Here is a 24,051-nt window from a genome sequence, read left to right as displayed (position 1 = left end):
ACAGGTCTCCAGTTCTGGGAACAGTCTGTTTTGCACTCTTCAGAAACCAATACATGGGAAAAATGGGCAAACTGGTACTTTGTGCAAATATCACAACCATACAAGTAGCAGCCCCCACCCTGTCCTGTGGCAAACTGAGTTTTTCTGGAAATGGGAACAACAGTTTCACCAGCAACACACAGACACCAACAAACTGGAACAGCACCACTTGCCTTATCGACCAAGTTCCCTCTAGAACCTTTCTAGTTTTGAGGCACTCAGCTAAAATAAGGTGCTTGTGGGAATGTTTGTAATGGTAAGGGGCAAAGGGCCCTAATTCCACCATGATGGTGTGCTGGCATGGATGGGCAGCACCCTGTAAGTGGCAGGCTGGTACCCCATCATGGGCACATCCCCTTCACCCCACTGTGGTTTCACCTGAGGTGGGTGGTGGCTCACCTGTGCTCATCCTGGCGGGCGCCGTACCTGTTCCAGTAGTTCTGTGGGAAAAGAGAGTGGTCATGCTTCTTAATTTAATGCTCCTGCTGAAACCAGGAAACTACCCGCTCTGCCTTGCACCCGGGGACATCAGGCAGCCTCTCTAGTATGGAACCATCCCACACAACTTTGGGCAATTGCCTGGAGTCATCAAACTGAAAACGTAACCCCAACCCAAATGGCATTATATGGTGAGTACAGAGGGAGTCTGGCTTGCCCAGCCTTCTCTGTCCCACCCCACCACCACAGCAGTGGCTGAGACACAGCCAGACACCACGGCAGGAGAGAGGGACTAGGCTGCACCTGCACCTCCTTCACCCTGGGAACAGCTGCCTTCCTTGCTCTGCCACTTTCCCATAGGGAACAAACCAGACAAAGACCCAGGTCCTGAGTCACCTACACAGGACTCGCTTTATAGGAATGGGAAGGGGGGAGCTGGTCCTGCAGCTCCTAAAGGTCCTTGCCATAGCAGACCCAGGCATTACCGGCTCTGTGTAGGTGTATCCCAGGCCGGCTGCAGCCACCTGCAAGAGGTGAGACTCCAGCTTATGGCGCCGCAGCAGCGTTTTTGCTTCCTGAAAAGAAGAGGAAAAGGGGAACAGTTGCACATCTATCTTGCACGTGACACAGGCAACACACCTCTGCTTCAAGAGGGGTTTGCTTTTCCTGCAACACCACAGATCCTGTGGGGCAAGGGATCCTTGGATCATGCCTTAGACCAACCCTGGACACAGGGCTGAGCCACTCACCATGTTACAGAAGGGGAGGTGTTCAGCAACCATTCAGGAAGCCTGAATACCCAAAATACATGTCCACAGCTGGCAGAAAGTGCTGAGCACCTTGGAAAGCATCTAGATACCTGGGCAAGAGGCTGGCCAGAGAAGGCCCAGCTCCAGAACAGGAGGCAGGTCCAGGCTGGCAGAGCAGGGACCCTGGCTGGGCTGTGCCTTGGTGCCCCATCCGCAGCGCAAAGCCCACAGCCTGGTGGTGGGTGGGCTGCAGCATCGCAGCCTGTGACACTCAGGGCACTCCGACAGGGACCACAAAGCACAGCAAGCTGGAAATCATCCATCAGAGGGCCTTTTTTTTTAAGAATTTGTAAACAAAACACTGGGGGGGGTTCTTTTAGAAAATTACTTTGCAAAGCAAAAATTATTTTCTTTTTAATGGAAAACTTCAAAACACTGGAAACAATGAAATGTTTTTGTCAACTTCAGGTTTTTTCCTAGACTCACTTTGCAAGGAGAAACGATAATTGTTCTTGTTTTCTTTTTCATCACTTCCCTTCTCGTTTTTAGACTTTTATCAAATTCACCTTGATATTCCTGGAAATCAAGGAATTCCAAAGTGGAGGAAAATCCATTTCCTGCCTACCCTCTGCTTATGGTGCCAGGGGAATGAGCCTCAGCAGGGCTATGATGGGATGGGAGGAACTTCTCCTCTTCTGCATCGTGAGAAAGGCAGCCCCAGGGCCACAGATAAAGGCTGCCTGGACCAGAGAGGAAGCCTGTCCTGCTGGGTGACTGAACACATACCGTTTGGTTGTTTGACCCCAGCCTAACCCTGTGATAGCAAAGTTACCCCCCGCAGAACAGGCTGAGCACTGAACTCTCAAGCTCAGTGACTTGAGAGTAACACTGACATCCCAGCCTCCCCCTGGGAAAGAGATATTTCTCAGCCCTTTCTTAATGGAGGTTGCCCTCTGCTCAGTGCTTGATTGCACTCCTCCTCCACATCCCCTTTGCGGCACTGAATGAGAGGAGGGTTTGTGCTGTTGAGGCACTCGGTCATTGCCCTCCCTGCCCTTGCTTGGGCTTTGCTAAGCTGAAGACTCCACTGAAAGAAGCAGCTGCCCTCCAGCTTCCCCCCTACACCAGTGACTCTGGACTTGCACCCTGACAATTTGCATCGCCAGTTAGTCCAGCATCTCCGCATCTGTTTTCAGAGTGGTCCTACTGTGGGAAAGCTGCCAAGCTGCTTTTGTTTCCAGCTGATGCTTTTGTTAAAGCCTCCCGCCAAGGGCTCTTAGATGACACTCACTCTCACCTTTCTGGGTTTGATGGTGTGTGGATCCACTGTACCTTCCAAGAGGCCCTCATAATAACCTGCATTCTCCAAGACATCTTCATCGTCTGGGTGGAAGAGGAGGTAGGTCTTGGCACACTCCAGGGCTTTTACGTAGTCACCAACTGGGAGGCAACACAACAGTTGTCAGGGGGGCAGAGGAGGCACAGCCCCACCAGCAGAGCTGGGGGCTCACACAGAGCACGGCAGGGCAGAGTCAGGGAGGGCAGCCCGCAGAGGGGGAGGGCACAGCCTGAGCTCTCCATCGGCTGGAGGGTGAGCCCAGCACTTTACAAGGCTCTTTTGATACAACTTTGTCTTAACTACTCCATTTCATTGACAGGGAAACTGAGGCACATAGACACAACTTCTCTACAGTCATGCACAGGTTGGATAGTATCCAAACTGGATCCCGCTGGATGGGCAGGATGTGGATGCTGTCCGGCAGCAAACCGCCTCTCTTCTGTGCAGCGTCTCTCAGGGCTCTGGGGGGGGGTTACCCACCACATTAAACCTCTAATCGGGCCGAGGAATAAAAAAAGCCTGTACACCACACACAAAATGCTGCTGACTCCTCAAGCTTTCTTCCCATTGCATTGACAAATGAAGAAGCTTTATGTTCCAGTACCAATTTTGACCCTCACACGTTCTGCCCTTTTCAGGAAAGAGCTCTTAGCACAAGCCTGAGATAGCAGAATTCCGTCTCAGTTTTCTTTTCTGCCACAGAACATAGTAAAATACCATACAGGACCACACAACGGGCAGTATTTTCTATCACTGCCAACTCCTGATATTTTGCAATGCTGCCGACTCCTGCAACTTTACTGAGAATCTTAAAATTAGGAAAAATTGGCATCTTGGGGTAAGCTTGGCCTGACTTGTATATCTGTTATATATTAACTTAGAAAATGTATTAATTGGTTTCAGAAAATGTGAAACATATAAATCCCCAGACCTTTAATATCAAAAGGCAAATGAAAGGACCCTAAAAAAGCATGATTTATTTAAAAAAGAATAATGTTTAAGCTAAAAGTTGGGGTTTTAAAACCTGACTGATGATATAAAACTTTCACAAAAATACGTAAATTGCATTTCAGTCAAGCTAACTTTTGAAGAGACAATTTCCAACGCTCCTTGCTTCCTGACCCTTTCAGACCACACCACTGCATCACTGTAGCACAGACAACATGGGGATATATCCTGATTTCCACATGAAACAATTCAAACTTGTACAAAATGTAGCAAAACTCAGCAAGCGCTACTAGGAACAGAAAAATAGCCTTTACCTCTGTAATAGGCAAACTGCAAGTAGTCATAATGGAGGGGAAGGAAATTTTCGATGGGCGAGATACGGCCTGAACGCGTGGCGAGCTCTCGGACACAGTCATGTTTGCAGGCCAGGACTTGCATGTAGTGGTCTGTCAAGAAAAGAGAGAGATGTTCTGAACTGAGAAGGATGGTGACGGTGCTGAGACGGGGACAGACAAAGGTTAAACCTCCCCAACTGAGAGACATGCAACTCATGCTGCTCTGGTCCAGCAGGTGACTGTGCATCTAGAGGAAGAGCTCAGACTCCTTCCCAAAGTCAACAGAGAGCTGCTGTCATGCTTTTACCCCCTTGAGAAACGCCTTTCTCCTTCTGTCATCTGTAGAGGGAGCCTGAGCATCTCTTTTAGGTGCCGGGAGCTGCTGCTTCTGCCCAGGAAAGCTGGATGGGTGCAGGGACGTGCAGGTGGCAGGTAGCTCTTCAACCCCAAGCGCAAAACCGAAGGCAAAGACACCCACACTGCAAGCGGAGATGCGAAGACAAGGGTGGCCACGTGTGCTGCCACATGAAAGCCATCTCCACACCCCCTTCCTTCAGCTCATCTTTAATCCTCTCCTTTCTGCAGCAAGAAAGCTCCCGAGGGCATGTGGAGGTCTAGGTAAGAGGGGTGGTTGCAGCTTCTCAAGCCTGGCAGAGCAAGGCACCAGCACAATGAGTCTGAAAGGTCTGAGGTGCAAATATTGGCAGCACAATCCCCGTGTCTGCTGCTTCTCAAAGATGAGGTATTTCCCAGGGAAATGCAAGCACATGGTAAACTTCTGCCATTAGCAAGGTTTCTTAATTGGTGGGAGTCCACAATATAAGCGTTGTATCAGCTGTACAATTTTGAAGCCAACACTGACATCTGATTCCAGTTTGGAGCCTTTGCTGCAATGCGCTTACAAATCTCCTTTGCTTGCTCTGTCTCTGTACACCATTAAAAATCTTAAGAAACAAACACAGGCTTGAAAAAAAACAACCATATGCTCAGCTACCAAAGCATTTCTCAGAGCTGCCAAAAAAACAGCCTGAGGAATTTGCAATGAAAGCAAGTGGAAACTCAAAACAGTCCCCATTTGCTCTGGGCAGGTAGTCCGAGTAGTTATCTGATTTACCATACACATCCAGGGTATTACATTAAGCAAAGCAAGAAGGAAAAGGACATAAAAAATGTTGTAATTTAAACCTATTTAAGCATCCTAGACCTGGAATAATCCATCACTGAGAAGCACTGCTTTTCCTTGGTACTGTCAAGGTGCCTTCAGAAACAGGCTACATAGACTGGAATCAGTTCACTGAAATGCATCTGTCCCTGGGGTGGAGAGGTGAGAGCGAGAGTGTTTCAACCTCCTGCAGCAGCACAGCTGACCAGTCAGCTTGGGATTGAAATGAGAAATGCATTTTGAAGAAACTTAAACTCTCTTTTCTTGGTGTTTCCTGCTGAAACATCTGGGGCTGAGTGCCCTGGACCCAGGGGTAGACTCTGGATTATGCTGTCCTGTACGGAACCACGTAGTTCCCTATAGCAATGCAGTAGCACTACTTATCTTATTTCTCTCTGTGTGCCTTCACTTCCCTGAATGGCTCTGGGTTTGGAGTTGTTGTTCCCAGGCATATCTGACCTAGCCAAGTCACAGCACTTTGCTGAGACCATCCGGCTTGGTCTCGCTCCCAAGTGACCACACCATGACCACATCTGTGCTCCATATGGCTCAGCGCAGAAATATCTTCTCTGCTCACCGGAGCTACACTCGATTTGAACAGCACGGAAACAATTTAACAGAGACCAAAACCTGTTTGACGAGCAGCAAGCAGCTTTCAGTGAGAAGGAAGGTAGGTTTTCTTTGCCACTGAAGGCTGCTCTCTTGGAGGGTTTGTTATGGTCCTTGGTCTCCTGGTCACAGCTTTAACAGCAGGCTTGATCAGCTGACAGCTACGCTAGTACTAGTTCAGCCCTTACAACACTTCTCAAATTTTTTGCATGGGTAAATAAACCCAACAAAGGCAGTTTCCCATCCGGTATGTTGGTGGTTTCTCATCTTGGTTGTTTCAATTAGATTTCCCGTCTCGACACAAACAGAATTATGCAAAACCAAAAAACAATCTGCATCTGAGTAAAGTATTTTCCACACAAGAAGCGAAACTCCAGAGCCTGATGTGACTCCAAGACCATGAGAAGATAAATAAGATTTCTGTCACCAAACAAACCTTAATTTATTGCTCTTCTTTCCCTTACGACTAATTAAATGTAATCTCATTTCTACCGAGAATGAACTGTTTTAATCCCCTCTGGCTCAGAGCCACACATGCAAATCTGAAGATTACATAGCAACGTTCAATTCTCTCCAGAGATCTCAGTCAAGATCATAATTAGATGGGCCTCCACTAATGACAAATCCATCCCTTTTTTCCATACACTATCTATATTCTGAGCCTTTTTGGCAACTTTCCTGGACATCTGGAGCATGGCCAAGAGGACTCTGCTGCTCTCTTCATATACACTGGCAAACAGAGAAAATACAGAGGCCAGCAACGTCTAGATCCCAGTGAGATATGTGAGACCGTGTACACGGGGAAACTGAGGCAGTTTATGTTAAAGCACCTATACTTCCAGCTCTTAGAGGAAAGCTGCAAATGCTCCACACATCTGAAAATGCAATTCTTCTAGCCCAACTTCTGTTCAAGACCAAAACGAGATGTTCTGGTTCCCTGCCCTCTGGATTTGCATTTTCTTGCCTTTCAAGTGCCTCTTGCAGCATTACTCACCAGCTGCAGTGATGGAAAGGAAGATGCTTCACCAAATCCAGTCAAAGGCCCAAACTTAATAATTAAAATCATCGCAGGGCCAAGGGAGAGAACTCTAAAGGCACAAGATGATCTCACCTGCAATAGCTTCATAGAGGCCAGCCTTATATTCCAGGTACTCGTGCTCCTCAAATCTCTGAGGTCCCTCGCACATGATCTGGCAGTCTTCATCCTCGGAGTAGTACCCTTTCAGTGCACGCTCCAAGAACTCAATGGCCAGCTCGTATTCCTCTTTGTCGTAGTGCTTTACTCCAGCACTGTAGTCCTCCTGCAAAGTAGGTAGGCAGAAGAGAAGACTGTGAGTGGGCTACACCGCTTGGATCACAGCATCCTGCCCTTGCCAATTACAGGTGCTTCTCAAAAGAAGGTACAAGCAGGCAGGGACACAATGATCTCCCCAGGTACCTACCAGATGTAAGCAGTGTGTACCAAACCATGTCTAAGCCATCAGTGGACTTTTGGACCAGTGGAACCTCGTAAAGCTGTCTAAATGCTCTTCTGAACTCCTCCATACTTAGGGAATCCTCAGTGCCACTGCTGGATTATGTATTATGTGAAAAAACATTCTTTGTTTTTTACCCTCCTACCCAACAACTAAGCTGAATGCTAAGGGAAAAGACTGCTCTTGACCCAGGCAGATCTGTCTTAGAACGGCCCCTAACGAGCACCTCCATTAATTACACCAAACAGCCATTCCTGCTTCCTTATGTCTTCTGAAATCAGAAAGTTGGGGGTGGCCCTGGCATTTGTGTTGGGCTTTTGCTTTGGGGAGGCAGAAAAATCTGTCACTCTCCTGCCTGCCAACCTGCACCCTCACAGCCACTCACGTGCATGTACCCTGCCAAGGTGGGAGAACCCAGCTCAAAAGAAACACACGTAAACCAAGACCTGTCCGTCAGTGCCCATGAGGCATCCAACAAAGCTGCCTGCTGGTGCACGTTCTCAGCCGTGGATGACCCCAGAGCTCCCTGAAGAGATGGACCAGGCTGGGGACACAGCCATCGAACAAAGAGCAGAGTACCTGAAAAAGCAGGAGCTGGCTTGTCTTAAAGGATAGCGCTGAAAGGGAGAGTTTATTTTGCAGTATTGTAATATGGACCTCAGAAATAATCTCCCCATTCATTAGATGATGCTCTCTTGGCCTCGTAGATCTCTCCAGACCGCCTGACACTTCACACAGGCACCTCTTTAGCTCAGACTCACCATGTGCTGCCTGGCCTCCCGGTCAATCAAGCTGACTTTCCCTGATGTGGTCTTGTAGTTCTCGATGTCCTGCTGTATCTCCATGTGCTCAGGGTTTGCCATAAAGAAGGTGTGAGCTGCATTTGCTGCCTCCTCCAGCTTGTTCAGCTGTAACAAGATAAGAAAGACCAAGTGAGCTGGTGACGTAGGACAGTGAGCACAGCAGTTTATGCTGCACCCTCTGACATCTATACCTCTGACACCCTTTTGACACCACTGGACTGGGCAATGATGGGATAACCAAGGAAACCCTGTACACAGAGGCTCAAGAGAAGTGCTGGAATGAGAGGAAAGCCCACTGCAAGGGAAATTGGAAGAGCTGGAGTTCCTGAGAGCCAGACAGGTCACTTATCCGTCTGCAACATGGTCTATTGGTGATGGAGTCCAGCCTAGTTTCCAGCTGCACATCCTCTGAACTCAGCTACTCCAACCCCCTGCACAGTCCCAGCTGGAGAGATGCTCTCATGAGATACAAAGTAGAGAGAGGAGGGGAAAGCAGCTGCTGTGACTGCTCTCTCTACAAGCCCTAGAGGCTGAGCTACATCCAGGCTAAAGGCTTCTACTTGTAAATTGGATCTTGGGATAATTTGTTAAGCTCAGCTGTGTATAGCTGCAAAGGGCCAGACTCAGCATGCTGACAGTGGCAGAGATATAAAGAGGAGTTTATCTTGGTATATCAAGTCACTTTGGATTTAAAGATTCAGAACTGACACCAGACATTAGTTTCACCCTGACGAAAGCCTCATGAATAAACAAAAATGTTAGTGCTAAATACACCCACAGCAGCTGCCAGAAGCTCAGGGAGCAGGGCAGATGTTCAGGTGAAACATCTGCATGACCCAGCAGGAGAGAAGCCACTTCCATGGCTAATGCACTTGCTCCTGAAAGAAAGCCAACACTACTGAGTGCTGGCAAGGTGCAGAGTCAGGCCCCTGGGATACATTTGCAGTCTGAGCAGGCTCAGTCAAGCTTATTAGCCAGGACCAAGCTAATGCTAGCCTTGGCAAGGCTGTGTCCAAGTGTTCTCCTTGATAGTGAAACCCACATGGCACCTGTGCCACTGCTGCTAGGCTCCTCCTGAGGCACCGGAGCCAGCAAGCTCAGGCATGTCTACGCTATGCTGCCATCACGGTACAGCAGCTCCCCTGCAGCAGCCTGCACACGTAACCCCTGGACAACTCGACTGGCAAAATGGTGAGAACGGAAAGAGAGACCTGCAGAGAAGCACGAGCTTCACACCCTGTTATCTTAAGCCTGGAGCAGGGCAGAGGTGAGGTGTTGGCCTGTTCGTCTCTGGGAGACAACAGCAGCTTCCTCGGGGCTCCTTAACACTGCGTTGATACTTGTATGCACTTACTGAGCACCAGCTATAGCTTGCCTTTCAGCCAAGCCATGAGACACATCCAAAACCTCTTTCAGTGAGCCCCTGTAAACTGTCTCGTACCCTGTGTATCTCAGGGGCTCAGAGAGGACATACACTCATCACCAGCCAGGCATATAAGTAGTTTCACCTCTGACACACGATTGCCTTCAGAGATCTGGCTGAACTGTCAATTGCCTGAGCAGCCACCTTGTCAGCAGGTTGCCCATTACTTCTGCAGAGGTGTTTGCAACCGTCTTTAAAATTAAATTATACATCCGATAACACATGAACTCCTGTTGAACCAAGTGGGATTGACATCTGAGTGAAATCACGAGGCCTTCTCCTTGAGGGACGCCCTGCGTATGTATATCTTACAGCAATTTTGAACGCACAGCTTGTGAAAGCTTTGTGGTGAAATACTAAGGGAAAAAATGCAAAGGATTTGCTCAGGGCACTTGGCTGCAGCAACAGTACAGCAAGAAGTCCTTTTTTATGCTGAACAGTGCTCTGAGTAGGAATAGCTGGAGTGGGGCAAGAGCAACAGGTTCAATTTGACTAGACAAGGAGAGTCCCCCTGGAAGCACCCAGCCCACACCAAAACACTCAGCAAATCCGCTCCTGTTTGGAAAGCAGGGCTGTCTGCCAGGGTTAATAAAATAGCCCAGTTGTTTAACTAGCAGAATGATGCCTCCTTTCCTACTGCACATAAAGCCTGGCAAGACTCGGGAGAATCCAGGAGGAAGATATGCATTATTTTTGCAAGGTAACCCTCTCTAAGGGCAGTGTGGAGGGAGCGTGTTTTGGCTGCAAAGGAAGCAGCTGATGTCCTTTGAATTGTGACTCCCAAACACAATTTCTAAGTGGCAAATATTTAAAAATTACTGTAACAGGTTTCCTTTGGCTGTTCCTTAAACCAAAGTGGAATTAGAAAGCAAGCATTTCAGCAAGCTGCTGAAAACAATTTTGGCCTTAAAGAAAAAGGTATAGATAGCTGACAGTGATTGGGGGCCCAATTTAAAGGCAAGGGAAGCAGGGAAGATGCAGAGCACAGCAGGACATGCACTGAGCCTCCTGGCATGCAGCAAATCCCCCAGAGAAGCGCCCAGCGCTTTCATCTGGGCTGTTTAGATTAGGACTGGTGCAAACACAGTCTGCAGAGCAAACAAGGGGGCTACCATGAGTCAAACTGGTGGCAACTGGAGATACCATAGCTGTGGGCAATCACTGGCTGAGCTTGTCAGGGATGCCTGAGTGATTCTGTTAGGGAGACACTGAATGGAAGCAGACACCCAAATCTACCAGGGGATTTGTGAAACTGGCACTTTGATATCAGACAAGCTGTTCCAGACACACTCTCACATTGCTTGCTGGGGCATGGAAATGTTTTAAAAGCAGGTACTCGGATACATGAAGACCCTTTGGAGGAAAAGCCCAGTCATCACCACGGGGCCAGACCCATGCCAGGCAGGTGCTCTCCTAAACCCCCTCTGATGCTCCTCAGCTCCAGCACAGCCAAAATTGCTTGTGCAGTTCCCAGAAAGGCCAGGGCAGAGCTGGCCGAAGAAGCACGTGTGAATACCTCCAAAAGGAAGATGAAAGCTCCAGTCAGATGGCATTTCAGTCCACTCCCCAGATCTGCCCTTTGAACACCAAAGCACCACTGTGTTGCAGTGCCCACAGAAATGCAAAAAATTTGCCTTGTGTAAACTTCAGAAGTTTTTCAGGATTTTCTCTGTGCTGACAACATATACAGGGAAGCCAGCTTTTACTGCAAAAACAAGACCTATTCCAGTCCTTTGCTTGGAGTTTTCCTAAGGACATCACGCTCCAGAGTAACCCCTTGGCTTCCCAGCAGGCAAGCAAAATTACTATAGGAAATTTTCATCCAGGGCAGCACACAAAAAAAAAAAAGCCAAGCACCTTCAGTGTAGGAATTATTTTTTTTTAAAAAAAAAGAGACATTCCTGTTCAGAAATATACATCCCACCCCAAAAAACCTTGTTCTACCGTAATCCCATCCTGGAAAAGCTCATCCCAGCTGGACAGCATCTGATACAGGATAAAGGATAGACCAGAGCATCTCACGATGGGAATTTTCAGGTCATGCCAAGTGTAGGTGGGACTGCCACTGCAACTGGTAATTAGAGAGGTCGGTCGAGATGGGGCAAGAGGTTTGTTATGGACACATGAGCTGCTGACCTGATCCAGAGGACTGCTATTAAGCTACTATTTGAGCTGCTCGGGAGAACTGCATTCTTCCATGCCACACCACACATTTCTATTCCCAGACAGCATCCTGTCTGTGCAGACTTAAAAGGGACCAAATGCATTTCAGCAAGGGTACTGCTTGTACCTTTGGGTACTGGGAACTGGCCCTTCAAGACACAAGCTGCAACAGTCTCTTGTAGGATGTTCTTTTTTCCTTCGGTTCTAGCTCCTTTTCAGAAAACTGTCAAAAACTGTCACAAATCCCAGGATGGTCTTAGTTCTTCCTGGGTAACATCCACCCAGTGAGACAGAAAGAGTCTGGTTTCTAGCCACAACACAAAATCCCTTTCCCACCCTCCAAACAGGGCTCATACTGTGTCTAGTCCCGCTGGCTCTTCGCAGCAGAGATGACCTTTGGAGTTTGCTAAGTGAACTCAAAGCAGAACATTTCAGCTCAACACTTTTCAATCTATCATGTCTCATATTTGCCTTAAAAACATTCAAGTAACACAAAGAAGCCAACAGCTGCTAGGTTTTGCAGAGTTTTTAAGTGGATGCGTGCACATAAAAGCAAATTCCTAACTGGTAAGACACATTCACAGTCTAGCACTGACATTAATTATGAAACACTCTGGGGGAGCTTTTGCCAAAAACACTCTGAATTCACAAGGAGCAGGATATTTTGGTATTTAAAGGTCTGGGCTGGGACTCTGGACACCTGGACTCAGTTCCTGGCCCTGTCTCAATCTCACTGTGCAGCCACTGGGAAAAAACATTTTATTTTCTTTGCGCCTGACTTTCCATTGTTTTAAATGAATAACAATGAAAATAATAGCATTTCTCCTACAGGGTAATAATTTTGTTTATTTAGATGGCAAGCAGCTCAGGGACTGTAAGCATAGCAAGCATATAACACAAGGGGATTTTGATCTTTGTACAACCATCGCTAAACGAAAATCAGCAAGGAAAAAAATGACAACTGGAGGATCACAACCTTAGTACGTGCTCTAAGGTCTGCTTGTTCACCCCACTGGAATAAGATTGCTGGGCTATTGCTGCAGCTTTGCACCAAACCCTGTGTATTTCGGCCAGAAAGGACACATGAATTCACACCACCAGCACTGAGAGAGCCCTGGGAACACCCTGTCGGTTTTGATCTTACCAAGCCAATGGCTAGAGCCAAGAAGGGGAAAACACAGAACTTAAGTGCTGCTGGGTTTTGACGCTGAACATACTTTTTTCCCTCATTCAAATATTAGGAGTGTTTCATTTCACACAAAAACAGGGAAATTATTTCAAGCAGCAAAACCTCAGATTAAATTGCAAATGCTAGGTTTCGTTCCCATCTGGGACAGCGCTGGCCTGGACTTCAGTGGGACTGTGACTCCCAATCTGCTGTAGTGGCTTGGATTAGGAAGGCTGTTTTAAACTGGAGCGTTAAACAGGACCAAACACAGGCTGGAGAAAGGACCTTGAGTGAACATCTTGAACATCACTACACAATTGATGCCAATTCTCATTGATAACCATGAAGAAAATCCTTTATGGAACTTCCAGGGGCTGTTCATTGACATTCTGGTACCTGTTGAGCTATGTATCAGCCAGTAAACTCCATGCCAAGCAATCTAATTTGTACCTGTAGTACCACTGTCACCAACCTGCCATGCTTAGGAAATAAACTGCCTCGCTGGAACACGTCTAACTTGCTGTTTGATTTTATCATCACTTCAGCTGCTCCATCCCTCAAAATGAAACACGGAGGATTTACCTCATCACTGATGCCTACCTGAAAACAGCTCAGGCTGGCTCAGCTCCACGTGCAAGCACATGCTCTGAATTCACGCTTGCCCTCACTATTTGCTGATGAATGAATTCTGACCAAAGCCCCTCTCATACCAGCTGCTCAGCAGGCTTGCATAAACCCCTAGCCCCTTCCTTAGGAGACACACCATACAGCAGCACTCTGGGTTAGCTACGACTCTAAACTTGCAGTCCTGAAAGTTTGCTCTGTAGTGCTTGGCAGTGAGGATAACGAAGTGGAACAGGTATTGTGCCAGGGCTGTGGGATGAGCATCACACAGCTTTACAGTCCACTCATGCAGCTGGGGGCACGGTGTGCCGTACCACCACCACTTTGCTTATGTTGAACACTGACATAGTGCGTTTTATGGAGAGAAACAGCTATAGACAGAACATATACAGGTATTCAGGTGCTTCCAGCTCATCCTGAAGTTCTCACAATGAAAACAAGCATAAAAGAAGTGCAAAAGTCAGAGGATTTTAGAGACAGTGTAGCCAAAGCACTATTGATTCTGACTGCCTGAGACAAGGAGTCACAGCGCATGATATAACCAAGACCTCAGACTATTTTTCACAATGAGTTCCCATTTTATTTAACTTATTACCAGATACTGGCAACTGTCATGCGTTCTGTGTGACAGTCGTAATCCAGCCTGGTTCTGTATTAACATATCTTCAGCACATAAGACATCGTTTGAATGAAAACAACTTTTTGGGGAGGGGAAGAGAAGTAAGACCTATGCACTGGAAAATGTGTCAGATCCCTCAAAACTCCTGCGTTTCTTGCCATGCCAAGACTGGAGCTACCTGCACATAACCTCAGTTAATTGCTAAGTGCATGAGCTTGGCATGGAGCTTGTGAGAAAAAATTTCAAACCATTCAGCTGACCTAGAAAATAAAGCCTCAAACCTCCCAGACAACTCCTGGTTTGCTGAACAGATATTGTTTTTTTAAACTTTTCCATAGTTCCACTGCTGCTGTGTTGTATCAAAGGCTTAGCGCACTGGGCTCTGCAGAGGAGGGAGGCTCTGGAGTCAGTAAGCACAGATAACAAGGCAAATAAAAGGTTCAATGTCATGAAGGATTAATCTCGCCGTGTCTGTGCAGAGCTTACTGCCTGGGTGAGTAGCAGCAAGTAGCAGTGAGATAGCTATAAATAGCATGTGACCTCGTCTCAACTATTTTATTATTGCAAATAGAGAAGGAAGAAATTCTCCAGAGAAGTTAATCAGGAAATTTTCCCTCTGCTGATGGGATTCCACATATGCAGAAAGATGCTTGAGCTGTCTGCAACCCACAACAGCACCCACTGACCCCACAGAAACACCAGGATATGGCAGAAGAGGACCTTAGTCAAGTGTAGGAAATAGGTACCAAGTGACAAAGACATGAAGCAGCCTTAAAGTTCATTAACACACCATCGCCTGCTCTTCAAAGACTTTACCAGCTTCTTGGGTTCCAACTCAAGATGAACAGGGTTGGTCACTGCCCTTGCTGCTACTGTGATAGGCGGCAGTAGTGATGCCTTCCTGGAGGCTCCACATGCATCTTTTCAGGTCTTCTCCATTTTCAAAATGCAGACAACCTCCAATGTGCTTTGGACAGTTCCTTTCAGACCACCCCAACTGCGTGCTGCTGCTCACCAGTCACTCTGGTAGACTCAAATCCAAAACAGAACAAATTTGGAGAAATGCCACAGGGAAAACTTCTCATGAGAAAGGAAACTTAGGAAGGGTTTGGGGATTTTTGTTAAGCAGTTTTTCAGTACACAAACACATGCATATTGGTAGGTACACGGTCAAAACAACTGACTAGACATCAAATTAGTCTCCAGAAAGTGGCAGATGCTTGGAAATTTAAAACAAACCACTTCAATATTCTTCATGGAACAAATTCTTTCAATTAGCCAAGATAGAAATTAGATTTCCTAACGAATCTCTCACTTGAGCCGTGCTGGTAGTATTTTACATAAGTGCATGTGCACACACCAGCGGACTGAGGGCATCCCCTGCCTGAAAAGACCATTTTGCATTGAGAAAGCAGATCAGACTGAGACCCCTCCTTCCGTCCCTCTCTGACATTCTTCTCTTAAACTGTTCCCAGGCAGGTAAGAATGAAGATTTTCGCATGTTTCTGGCTGTGCATTATATGCTTCAGTGCACACATGATGTAACAAATACTGCAGAAGGAGCAGGGCATTACTCACAGCAAGTGACTTGCAAAACCACTTCCCAGCAGGAAGGACCCTTCCCACATAAATCTCAAACACATTGAGGCATTGCAGAGCAAGCAGTGGGAAATGTGTTTGTGTTTACTGAACCTTCAATCTGACTGATTGTGAAAAACACTCTAAGCCAGATTTTGTCCTGCATAAACACTCTGTTCTGTCTAACATACTCTGACGACAGCTAAGTTGTGTGTGAAAGAGATTTTCAAGAAGGAAAAAATCCTAGGATATGCAGTGTGGGGCCTCCTGGCAAAAACACAAAACCCATAGAACTGGGTTTTTAAAGCCTGGGCAAGAAAGAAACCCCTTGTAGGTGAGATTCTTCCCTCTGTGCCAGTAGACAACAGTTAAGATCACAGACAGGAGCTGGCAGTACATGGATTTCAGCACATTACTCTGTACAAAAAAGTCACTTCTGTCCAGTTGATAGCTGGTGAGTTGTCCCCTTCCCTCCATCCGCAAACAAAAAAACATGCTGCCAACACACCATGGCCATGCTACAGTCAGTGCTGTGAAACACCCTGCACCCTGGACCATGGGCTCTGAGCAGCTCCTCCAAAAGCTGTGTCTGGCTAGAAATGGGCTTTTTCTCTATACTTTAAGGATGCCAGCATAATTCGAAATCTAAGTAAGAGTTTCCATATTAATTATCACTGGAAGAGGTGGGATGCATTCAGTCCTCAGCAACATGTGCAGATGGTTACCCATGAGGCTCCTACACCCCAGAGTTTTCCTTGGTCAGGTAATTAGACATGAGCCAGTGGCCCTTGGGGATGAACAGCAAGGGAGAAGTAATACACTTACAGACTAATGGCAAAAGGCAGTGCTAGATACTAAAAGGGGGGTGGGGATAGGTATAAAGCCAGCCAGGCTTTCCAGGACAGAGGTTTTCTCATGCATGTCCTTCCTTCTGTTGTTACAGCATCCCTGTGGCAGCCCCAGTCATTGCACACCTGGGAAAGTATCAGTCAAAGATTAGCCTGTGTGTTTTAAGCTAATGAAATCGAGCAGCTGGGAACAAGCAGTATGTGACTATCCCCTTCTCACAGACCACCAGCAAGAGTCCCATGGGCCACAGCCTGTTAGGCAAATAATGAGCTTTCATCTGATATATTGGCTGATAACAGACAGAGAGGCAGGTGGTCCCCTTCAGAGAGTCTCGGAAATACGTGGGAGGACAGAGGTGAATCTTGCTAAACCCACTGGCAAGGAGCGAGGGAGCCCCTTTGCCCGTGAAGGGAGGAAGGTCAAGGTTGGAATGCTTCAATCTGATTAAGTCTAAAACTGATCACATGCTTTTAGGGGGAAAACAGAACAAAACAAACTTGGCAGGCAGTTAAAAGGGCTGGGGGGTGCATCGTGTAAGTGTGAGTCACAGGAGGAAACAGGCAGGGCGCTCTCTCCAGCAGATACTACAGGAACATATTCTACATTTCCACAAAGTTTTCCAGCCTTAGCAATCTGAAGGCTTAATTTGGGCCAGAAAGAAAGCAAACTCTGTGATGAAAGAACTGAGGCAAAGTGATGACACGGACATTGAGTGGGAAACGCTTGGGACAGGATCACTGCACGGTGCTGTTGCAGACAGTCCTACAGTGTCTAAGATCCCAACACAAGTATAATCCGCAACACAGAGGCATCAGCACAGAAACAAACTTAACAGTAAAAGGAGGATGAAGGCCAAAGCATGCTGCAGCATGTCTCTATCAAAAGACTTCTCATCAGTAAAGGATTTCACTAAAACAACAGTGACACACAACCTCCTTACCAACGAGGGGACGAGAGTTATACTCCTGTGACTTAACTGATGAACAAATACTACACAAGTAACATGGGGGGACTGGGCACGACAGGCTGATGCCATCCATGTGCCTACAAGAATAAGGCAAAGCAGGTTATTCTGGTGAACTTCTGGGTATCAGTACTTCTGCCTGGAAAAGATCAATAGTATGTCTCCAGTATGTGTGCAAGAATCCAGCAACGCAAGTTGGAGACTGGATCCCAAATTAGCAGAACTGTCACATACTGTCTGCTTTCCAGATACTGCATTTTCCCTGCTTTTACATATCTTCCCTCTCTTGAGACCCAGAAAGCAACAGCTTTACAGTTTGGATGTGAATTTTCTCTAGCATCCTGCCTCCCTCGGACATTGCAACTAGGTGAGGTGCGCTGGTTGACAACACAAGGCGCTGGGGCAGACTCCTAACCAAGCTGTCTCCATGCTGGTATCTATAGAAATAATTACTAAAACACTTACGAAAAACACAACAGAAAAATCCGAGACAAGCAGAAAAATTCTTACAGAGGAAACTTTCCACCCTTTCCAGGGTTTAGCAATGGCTCAGCACCTTTTAAAAGAGTCAGACATGATGAGCTGCTGAATGCCCTTCGGGAGCCAAAGTTTCCTGTGAAAATGTGTATGCTTGTCTGCTGTCACCCAACCTCATCCAAGCAGCTATGCCTGCCCCTAGGAAAGGCCTTTCTGAGGGGACACATGAATTACCACTCGTGACCACCCTGGAGCCAGAAAGCCACTGCTGACCTGGTGATAAAAGTTTTTGCATCCCTTTTCTGATGTAAATATTGTCAAAGGGCTTATCTAAGCCCTGTCCCAAGCCTGAAAACAACCTCTCCCTACCCTTCCCTTGAGCAACAGAAAGGTCATCTCCTGAAGAAGGTACGGACTGACCCTGACAGTGATTATGTTCAGTTTATCGTATTAACACCAGAGCATTTGTTTGAAAAGCAGAGTGCATAGCCCTGAGGGTGGGCTGCAAATAGGACTGTGCTATCTGAGGTAGAGGCTATCTCCCTCTGCACTGAGCCGCCGCGGGACAGCAAAGGGAGGAAACAAACCATAAACCCCAAGGAGAAAACAGACTCACAGCATATCTATTCATTGTCCCCTCACCTAAAACCCCTGATAGTCTTCAAGGAAATTGTTTTAATTACTGTGTTTCTTCCTGATACAATGTTTCTGGAATACCTTTTCTAAGGCTCAAGTCATAAACCAATGGATCATGACTCACAACCGCTGAATGCCTGGAAGCCATCATGACAGTCATGGACGTTAGAGTATTGCAGACCTGATTAAATAAATCATCAACAAGCATTTTGCAAAGACTAAAGAAGACCTACAAATCAGGGGGTGGGCTCTGCTCACCATGATGGGAACTGACCAAGGGGAAGCAAACTGAGCTTATGCTTTAAGTGACTTTGGAGAAAACTGCCATCTTTGAAAATAAACTTCTGTGCTGATCTGATACATTCACCACTACTGGGCCAGCATTAAGGCACTGCACTGGAAGCAAAGCTTGCAGAGAAAGGTGTAGACAGTACAAGGAGGGAAGTGAAAATATATCCATAGTTCTGCAATACCTCAGCTGGTCTGGAAAGCAAAGGAAAGGTCTTGCAAGGGTAACTACGTGTATAGGTTGCCCAACTAGTTCAGGCCAAAGGTTCATGTATTGCCGTGTGACCAGGGATGGCCACTTGTAGGCAGAGCGTAAGGACGTGGCAGGTACACAGAGACTTGCACACAGCATTTTGTCAGTGAAAGCAGCAGCTTACAGGCTTCCTGAATCAGGATTTGCCTCTGGACCACTGTGCTTAAAAGCCACTGACGGACCTATCCTCCGGGGAGCTGTGTAATCCTTTCTGGAACACATTTATACAAGCTGCAATAAATAAGGGATTTGGGAGCTTTTAAGACAACAGTATATTATTTTCCCCAGAGTAGATGTGTGGCTGAGAAAGACCTACTGCTAGGCTACATTAAGAGTTTTCAGAAAATGTGGGAGTTGCTGCCAAATACACCCGTAGGCACGTTTACATGCCTGGAAGGCAAGAGCCATTGTAGCAACACTGCAAACCCCCTCATGTTCCTACAATATTTGTCACACTAAAACTCAAACCCATCTGAGTAAAACAGAGATCTTCCTAAAAAAATAAATAAATAAATAAAAAATACAGGGTTTTCCCACAAGAATGCATCCTCTGAAAGGAAGGCAAACAAAACAGGGCAGGAGAGGGGGCCCACAACCCACCCTTTCATCCAGAACTAAGAGCACATCAGGGCTCAAGGGTGTTCCCTTGGTAGACAGGATGGGTATGCTGACATGAGATGGACTGTGTTGATTTCACAGTGTACCAACTGCCAGACACATTCTCAGCAAAATCTGACCCTGAAAATCCTGGAGGAGAGGGTCTCGTTCTTAAAAGCTTCTGACTGCTGCAGCTGAGGTTGACACACGGAACAAAAGCACGCTGAAGAACCCACCTTCATGCACTTCCACCTTCAGTTCATCCAGCACTACTGAAGAAACAAGTATTTCATTTGGCGAGGATGTAATTCTACCCTTGCAGATGTGACTCTTACCCTACTCCAGCTCCCCAAGCTTTGATGAGCACTGTTACTAATTTGAGAGAGAAATTGCTGGCTGTGAGAGAAGAGTAACACCAGTCTCCAGAATGACACCTCTGAGCCCCGGGGCACGTTACAGAGAAGTAACTCTTCTGAGCTGCTGCTCAGGCTCCTGGTGCAGTCCCAGCTTCTCCTGTGGAGTTACAGCAGGGTGAATTTGGCTCATGCTTCAGTGAGCGAGGCCACATACCATTGGACAATTGCCTCCATACATGACACACACCACAAGTCTCAGCTGGCTTTGCTGCTTCTGAAACGAAAACACTTTGCTTGCTTTCCCCAGCCATAGCTTGGTAATCATTACTAAACACTTATCAACTAGACGGCCTTCATTTCCTGAGAGCCTGGACCTAATTACACCAGGAAATGCTCTGCTTTTTTCTTCAGACACTGAGAAATGCCGGTTTCTGAGCCCTCCTCCTACAAAGTCAAACTCTGCTCTGATTAGTAGTGGATAGGGGAGGGAAAAAATGCAGCCAAATCTCAAAAGGCAAACAACAGCGATTATTCACAGAGATGCCCTGGCTTCACTCTACATCATTAATAATAACAATAAAATGTCACAGTTATTTCATCTCCCCTCCCTCTCTTATTAATCTTAGCTGAGCCCTGCGAGGCCCCTGCAAAGAGGTATCATTTTCCCCCGCTTGCAGGTAGGGATCCGATGTCTCACAGTAAATCAGAACCAGATCTCAGGGTCACTGGCTCCTAATGCCATTCCTCGAAGGAGTGAAACAAGCCCCCTCAGCTCCGTTTCTTTATCAGGACGTTCAATCCAGCAGTGGGATGAAGGAGCCTTTGCCAAACGTGCTGCATACAGAGCAGCACTTTCAAATCCCTCCTTTGTGCCACGGGGCCAGCTGGGATGTTGAGTTACAATCGCGCGCTTGTAACAGAGTTTAGAATACCACAATCAAATCAAACTGTTGGTTAATTAGTGTATCAAAAGAACTCTACAAACGCACAGTAATGGAGTTATAATGCCAGTAGTACCAAATCGGAAGATGTGCTGCTGCACCAGCATGAGTTCTACCCTGTGAGCTGCCCAGGAGCTGCCACCCATCCCGGCAGGCAGCCAAGCAGCAGCTGCAGGTGCCGCATCTGATGGGAGTGACCTACAGCAAACCTGCTTGGGGAAGAAAGGTGAGGAAGACTGGTGCTAAGGGGTCATGTTTCCTCTGACTGAGGTTTCCAGGCAGTCTCACTAATTCTATTATCCTGGCTTGGGAAAGAGCCTACAGAAGGGCTGGTGGAGTTGGTGGAACCGCATGGGTAGGATGTGTCAGCTCCCAGTTTGGCCAGTGCATGTGTGGCCAAAGGCGTGACCCAGCAGGAAGTGGGCATGTGTCTCTCCTTGAGAGCAACCAATGTGCCCTCTACAAAGGGCTGATCAGCAGCACATCCCACATTTCTGACTCTGGGTTGCTCTCTTACAGGTATGCATCTTCACCTTTCTTCTTTCTCCCAGCTAAAAGCTGGCATTAAGACACAGACCTATTACCCTGGGCAAGAGCAGTCCATGGACTAGACTGCTGGGGACTGGTATAATCTAGGATGGCCAGTGAATCACAGCCTGCACTTCCCATTGACTGCTCCAGCACTGGTGACCAAGCACCAAACTAGAAGCACCAAAGAGCCTGAATGAAACAGAGCTGAGGTTTTTTGTACCACCATCCTCCTTGGTCTCCCACACAAACACGTTGCCAGTGATGCAGTTTATTTATAATCTACAGTACAACATGCACATGGCTTGGAGATTGCAAGCCTGCGCCTGTATTTCCTTGGCATGTCTGCCTGGACTTTTCCTGCCAATACGGCACAGGAGGGAAGCGGCTGCAGGCTCAGGGTGCTTTGGCAAATCACCTCTCACCCCTGACACATATTAAGCCCTGCCTCTGCAGCTCTGTCATGATTGTAGCAACTTCTGTGGCCCTTCAGCAACGGAGTCTTCTCATTTCGGGCTGGCAGACGACACTTTTGGGAGCACAGTGCTTTGCAGCACGGGAAGAGCTCAGTCCTTGGGCAGTGAGGCTGCTGTGCCCTGACGCTGTGTCCTGCACAGGGACATCTGCAGCAGCCACTTGCAGAACACAACTTCAGACAGGAGACCTTTGTTCACCACTGGAACCAACACAGAGACAAAATGCACGAATACCTAGCTCTAGGCAGATAAATACTTGGTCTGCACAGGTTCCTGTACTGGGGACAGATATAGGCAGAGCCAGGCTGGATGCCAGCCACAATCTGGGCAAACGCACACATGTAACATTCAGCTCCAACTTCTGACACCCTTGTGGCCCTACTAGCTGGAAACCCTGTAGAGACACACTCCTCCACAGCTGCCTCCATGTCAAGGGCTTAAAAGCACCCGCGGTGGTGGGTGATATTCACTGGTCTCCTACCCAAGTGCTGGATCCTCAGTTTCTCAACTCTCAGCAGCACCAGGAAGCAACATCCTAAAGAATGTGTGTGTCGCTTGTAGGCAGAATGCAGGTGTTTATTCCATTACTGCTTGCTTTGCTGTGCCTGCCCGGGACGGGGAAAGCAGCTGACTGGTGTGGCTCCAGCAAAGGACGGCAGCCCTCTGGAGAGGGAACCCCGCCAGCAACTGCAGGATGAACAGCAGCCCAGAGCCTGCAGGGAGCCGGACACTAGTATCATGCAGCTGCGTACGCGGCAGTGGTGTCTCTCGCAGGGATGCTGGCAGGGACCCCCCGAGCACAGGCTGTTATGACTCACAGCACCGACACAACTCTGCATCCCGGCCCCGGCTGCAGCCCCACCACTGATGTCACCCTGGCAGGCTGAGCCACGTTACCCGCTGTCTGGGGCAAAACTGTTTTCTAGTATGCAAAAAATGAGAGGCTGTCTGTCCTCGCTGAGGACACGGCTGAAGTCATGCTCCTGCCAGAAGCCAGTGTTTTCTGAGCGCTTCCGAAGCGAGTCTGGATTTCTGCTTTTAATTCCTGGCTCTGGTTGTGACTTACTGGGAATTCTTCTACCAGCCACTAAGCATCTCCATGACTCAGTTTCCCTGTTAAACAGGAGCATGAAACTTTTGGCCCTGGCTGCTGGGAGGCTGAATGACGGCATTTAAATACCTCAGATGACATTTCAGGGCTTAAGACATTGCAAGATTTTTCTGTTGATTTTAAAATTATGCACTGGTCTCCTGTCAGGGCTCACTCAATCCTTGTAAGTGGCTCTTTGTCACTGTTCTCATCCACACCCTGGTTCCTCTTTGAAAAGCAAATACCATAAAAGGCTGTTTGTAGAGACTGAGATCTAGAAAGGAGAAGTCAAATAGGGTCAGGTTCACTACAGCTTTGCTGCCCTGAGCTGCGGCCAGGGAGAGGTGGCTTCCCACTCCTCCCGCAATCCGCAGGGAACAGCAGCCCATCTGTCTGAGGAGCCTCTGACGTGGGTGGGTGTCTCCTGCCCCTTTGCAAAGAAACGTTTCATCTCCAGTGGAAATAGTGAAGATGGAAAAGGCGGATGATGCCAAGATTAAGTAAAAGAATTTGGAAAATAGCAAGCGACCCTAATCAATCACGCTTGGACACTGAGGGTTTTATGTGCACAAAGGCTTCACTTAAATTCTTTTTTGCATTTATCCACAAGAAAGAAAAAATATAATCTGGTGGCTGAGGAAATTGCCAGATGTTGATTCACCCTTGCTTTCTGCAAATGTTTCTATTTTGTCAAAAACCCAATTTGCAAACTCAGGAACCCTCAAAAAATAGTATATTTTTTTTTAAGAAAATAAAACCTGCAAGCAGCTTCAATGACAGCACATGACATGGATGAAGGCAGAGGAACTCTGCCACCTAGCAGATTCATGCTGCTAACTTTTCCCTGGTCTGGAGCAGCAGAACCGAACCAGTTGCTCTCTTGCAACCAAGTACCAAGTCTGGGGGTCTTCCCCAGCATGGAGAAGAGAATGTTTAAAGAAACAGATATGTCAATGCAGGGATTTTTGAAAGAAAATATGGCTAACTATTAATAAACCTTATAGGTTAAGGATCCTAATCATCATCTGATTCACGAAGGTCCTTTAACTTGGCTAAAGATGATCCAGGGCCACAACTGAGAGGTGCAGAGACTGAAATGGATGCCACAGAAGGCAGTGAGTTAG

General features: G+C 47.3%; 1 protein-coding gene across 3 annotated transcripts in view; it reads right to left on the bottom strand.

The window, feature by feature from the left end:
* P3H2 (prolyl 3-hydroxylase 2) overlaps positions 1 to 24,051 on the bottom strand; it is a 75,195-nt gene that overhangs the window by 9,663 nt on the left and 41,481 nt on the right. For all 3 annotated transcript variants that reach the window (XM_055723710.1, XM_005443637.3, XM_055723711.1), the window contains exons 2-7: positions 7,856 to 8,002; positions 6,731 to 6,920; positions 3,828 to 3,959; positions 2,524 to 2,666; positions 963 to 1,052; positions 439 to 479 (exon numbers count right to left, since the gene is read on the bottom strand). In XM_055723710.1, coding sequence (XP_055579685.1) covers positions 439 to 479; positions 963 to 1,052; positions 2,524 to 2,666; positions 3,828 to 3,959; positions 6,731 to 6,920; positions 7,856 to 8,002 — 743 coding nt within the window. The remainder of the gene's footprint in view (positions 1 to 438; positions 480 to 962; positions 1,053 to 2,523; positions 2,667 to 3,827; positions 3,960 to 6,730; positions 6,921 to 7,855; positions 8,003 to 24,051) is intronic.

The sequence above is a fragment of the Falco cherrug genome, chromosome 11 (genome assembly GCF_023634085.1).
Source record: "Falco cherrug isolate bFalChe1 chromosome 11, bFalChe1.pri, whole genome shotgun sequence".
Lineage (NCBI taxonomy): Eukaryota > Metazoa > Chordata > Aves > Falconiformes > Falconidae > Falco > Falco cherrug.
This window is presented reverse-complemented; position numbering and strand designations above follow the sequence as displayed.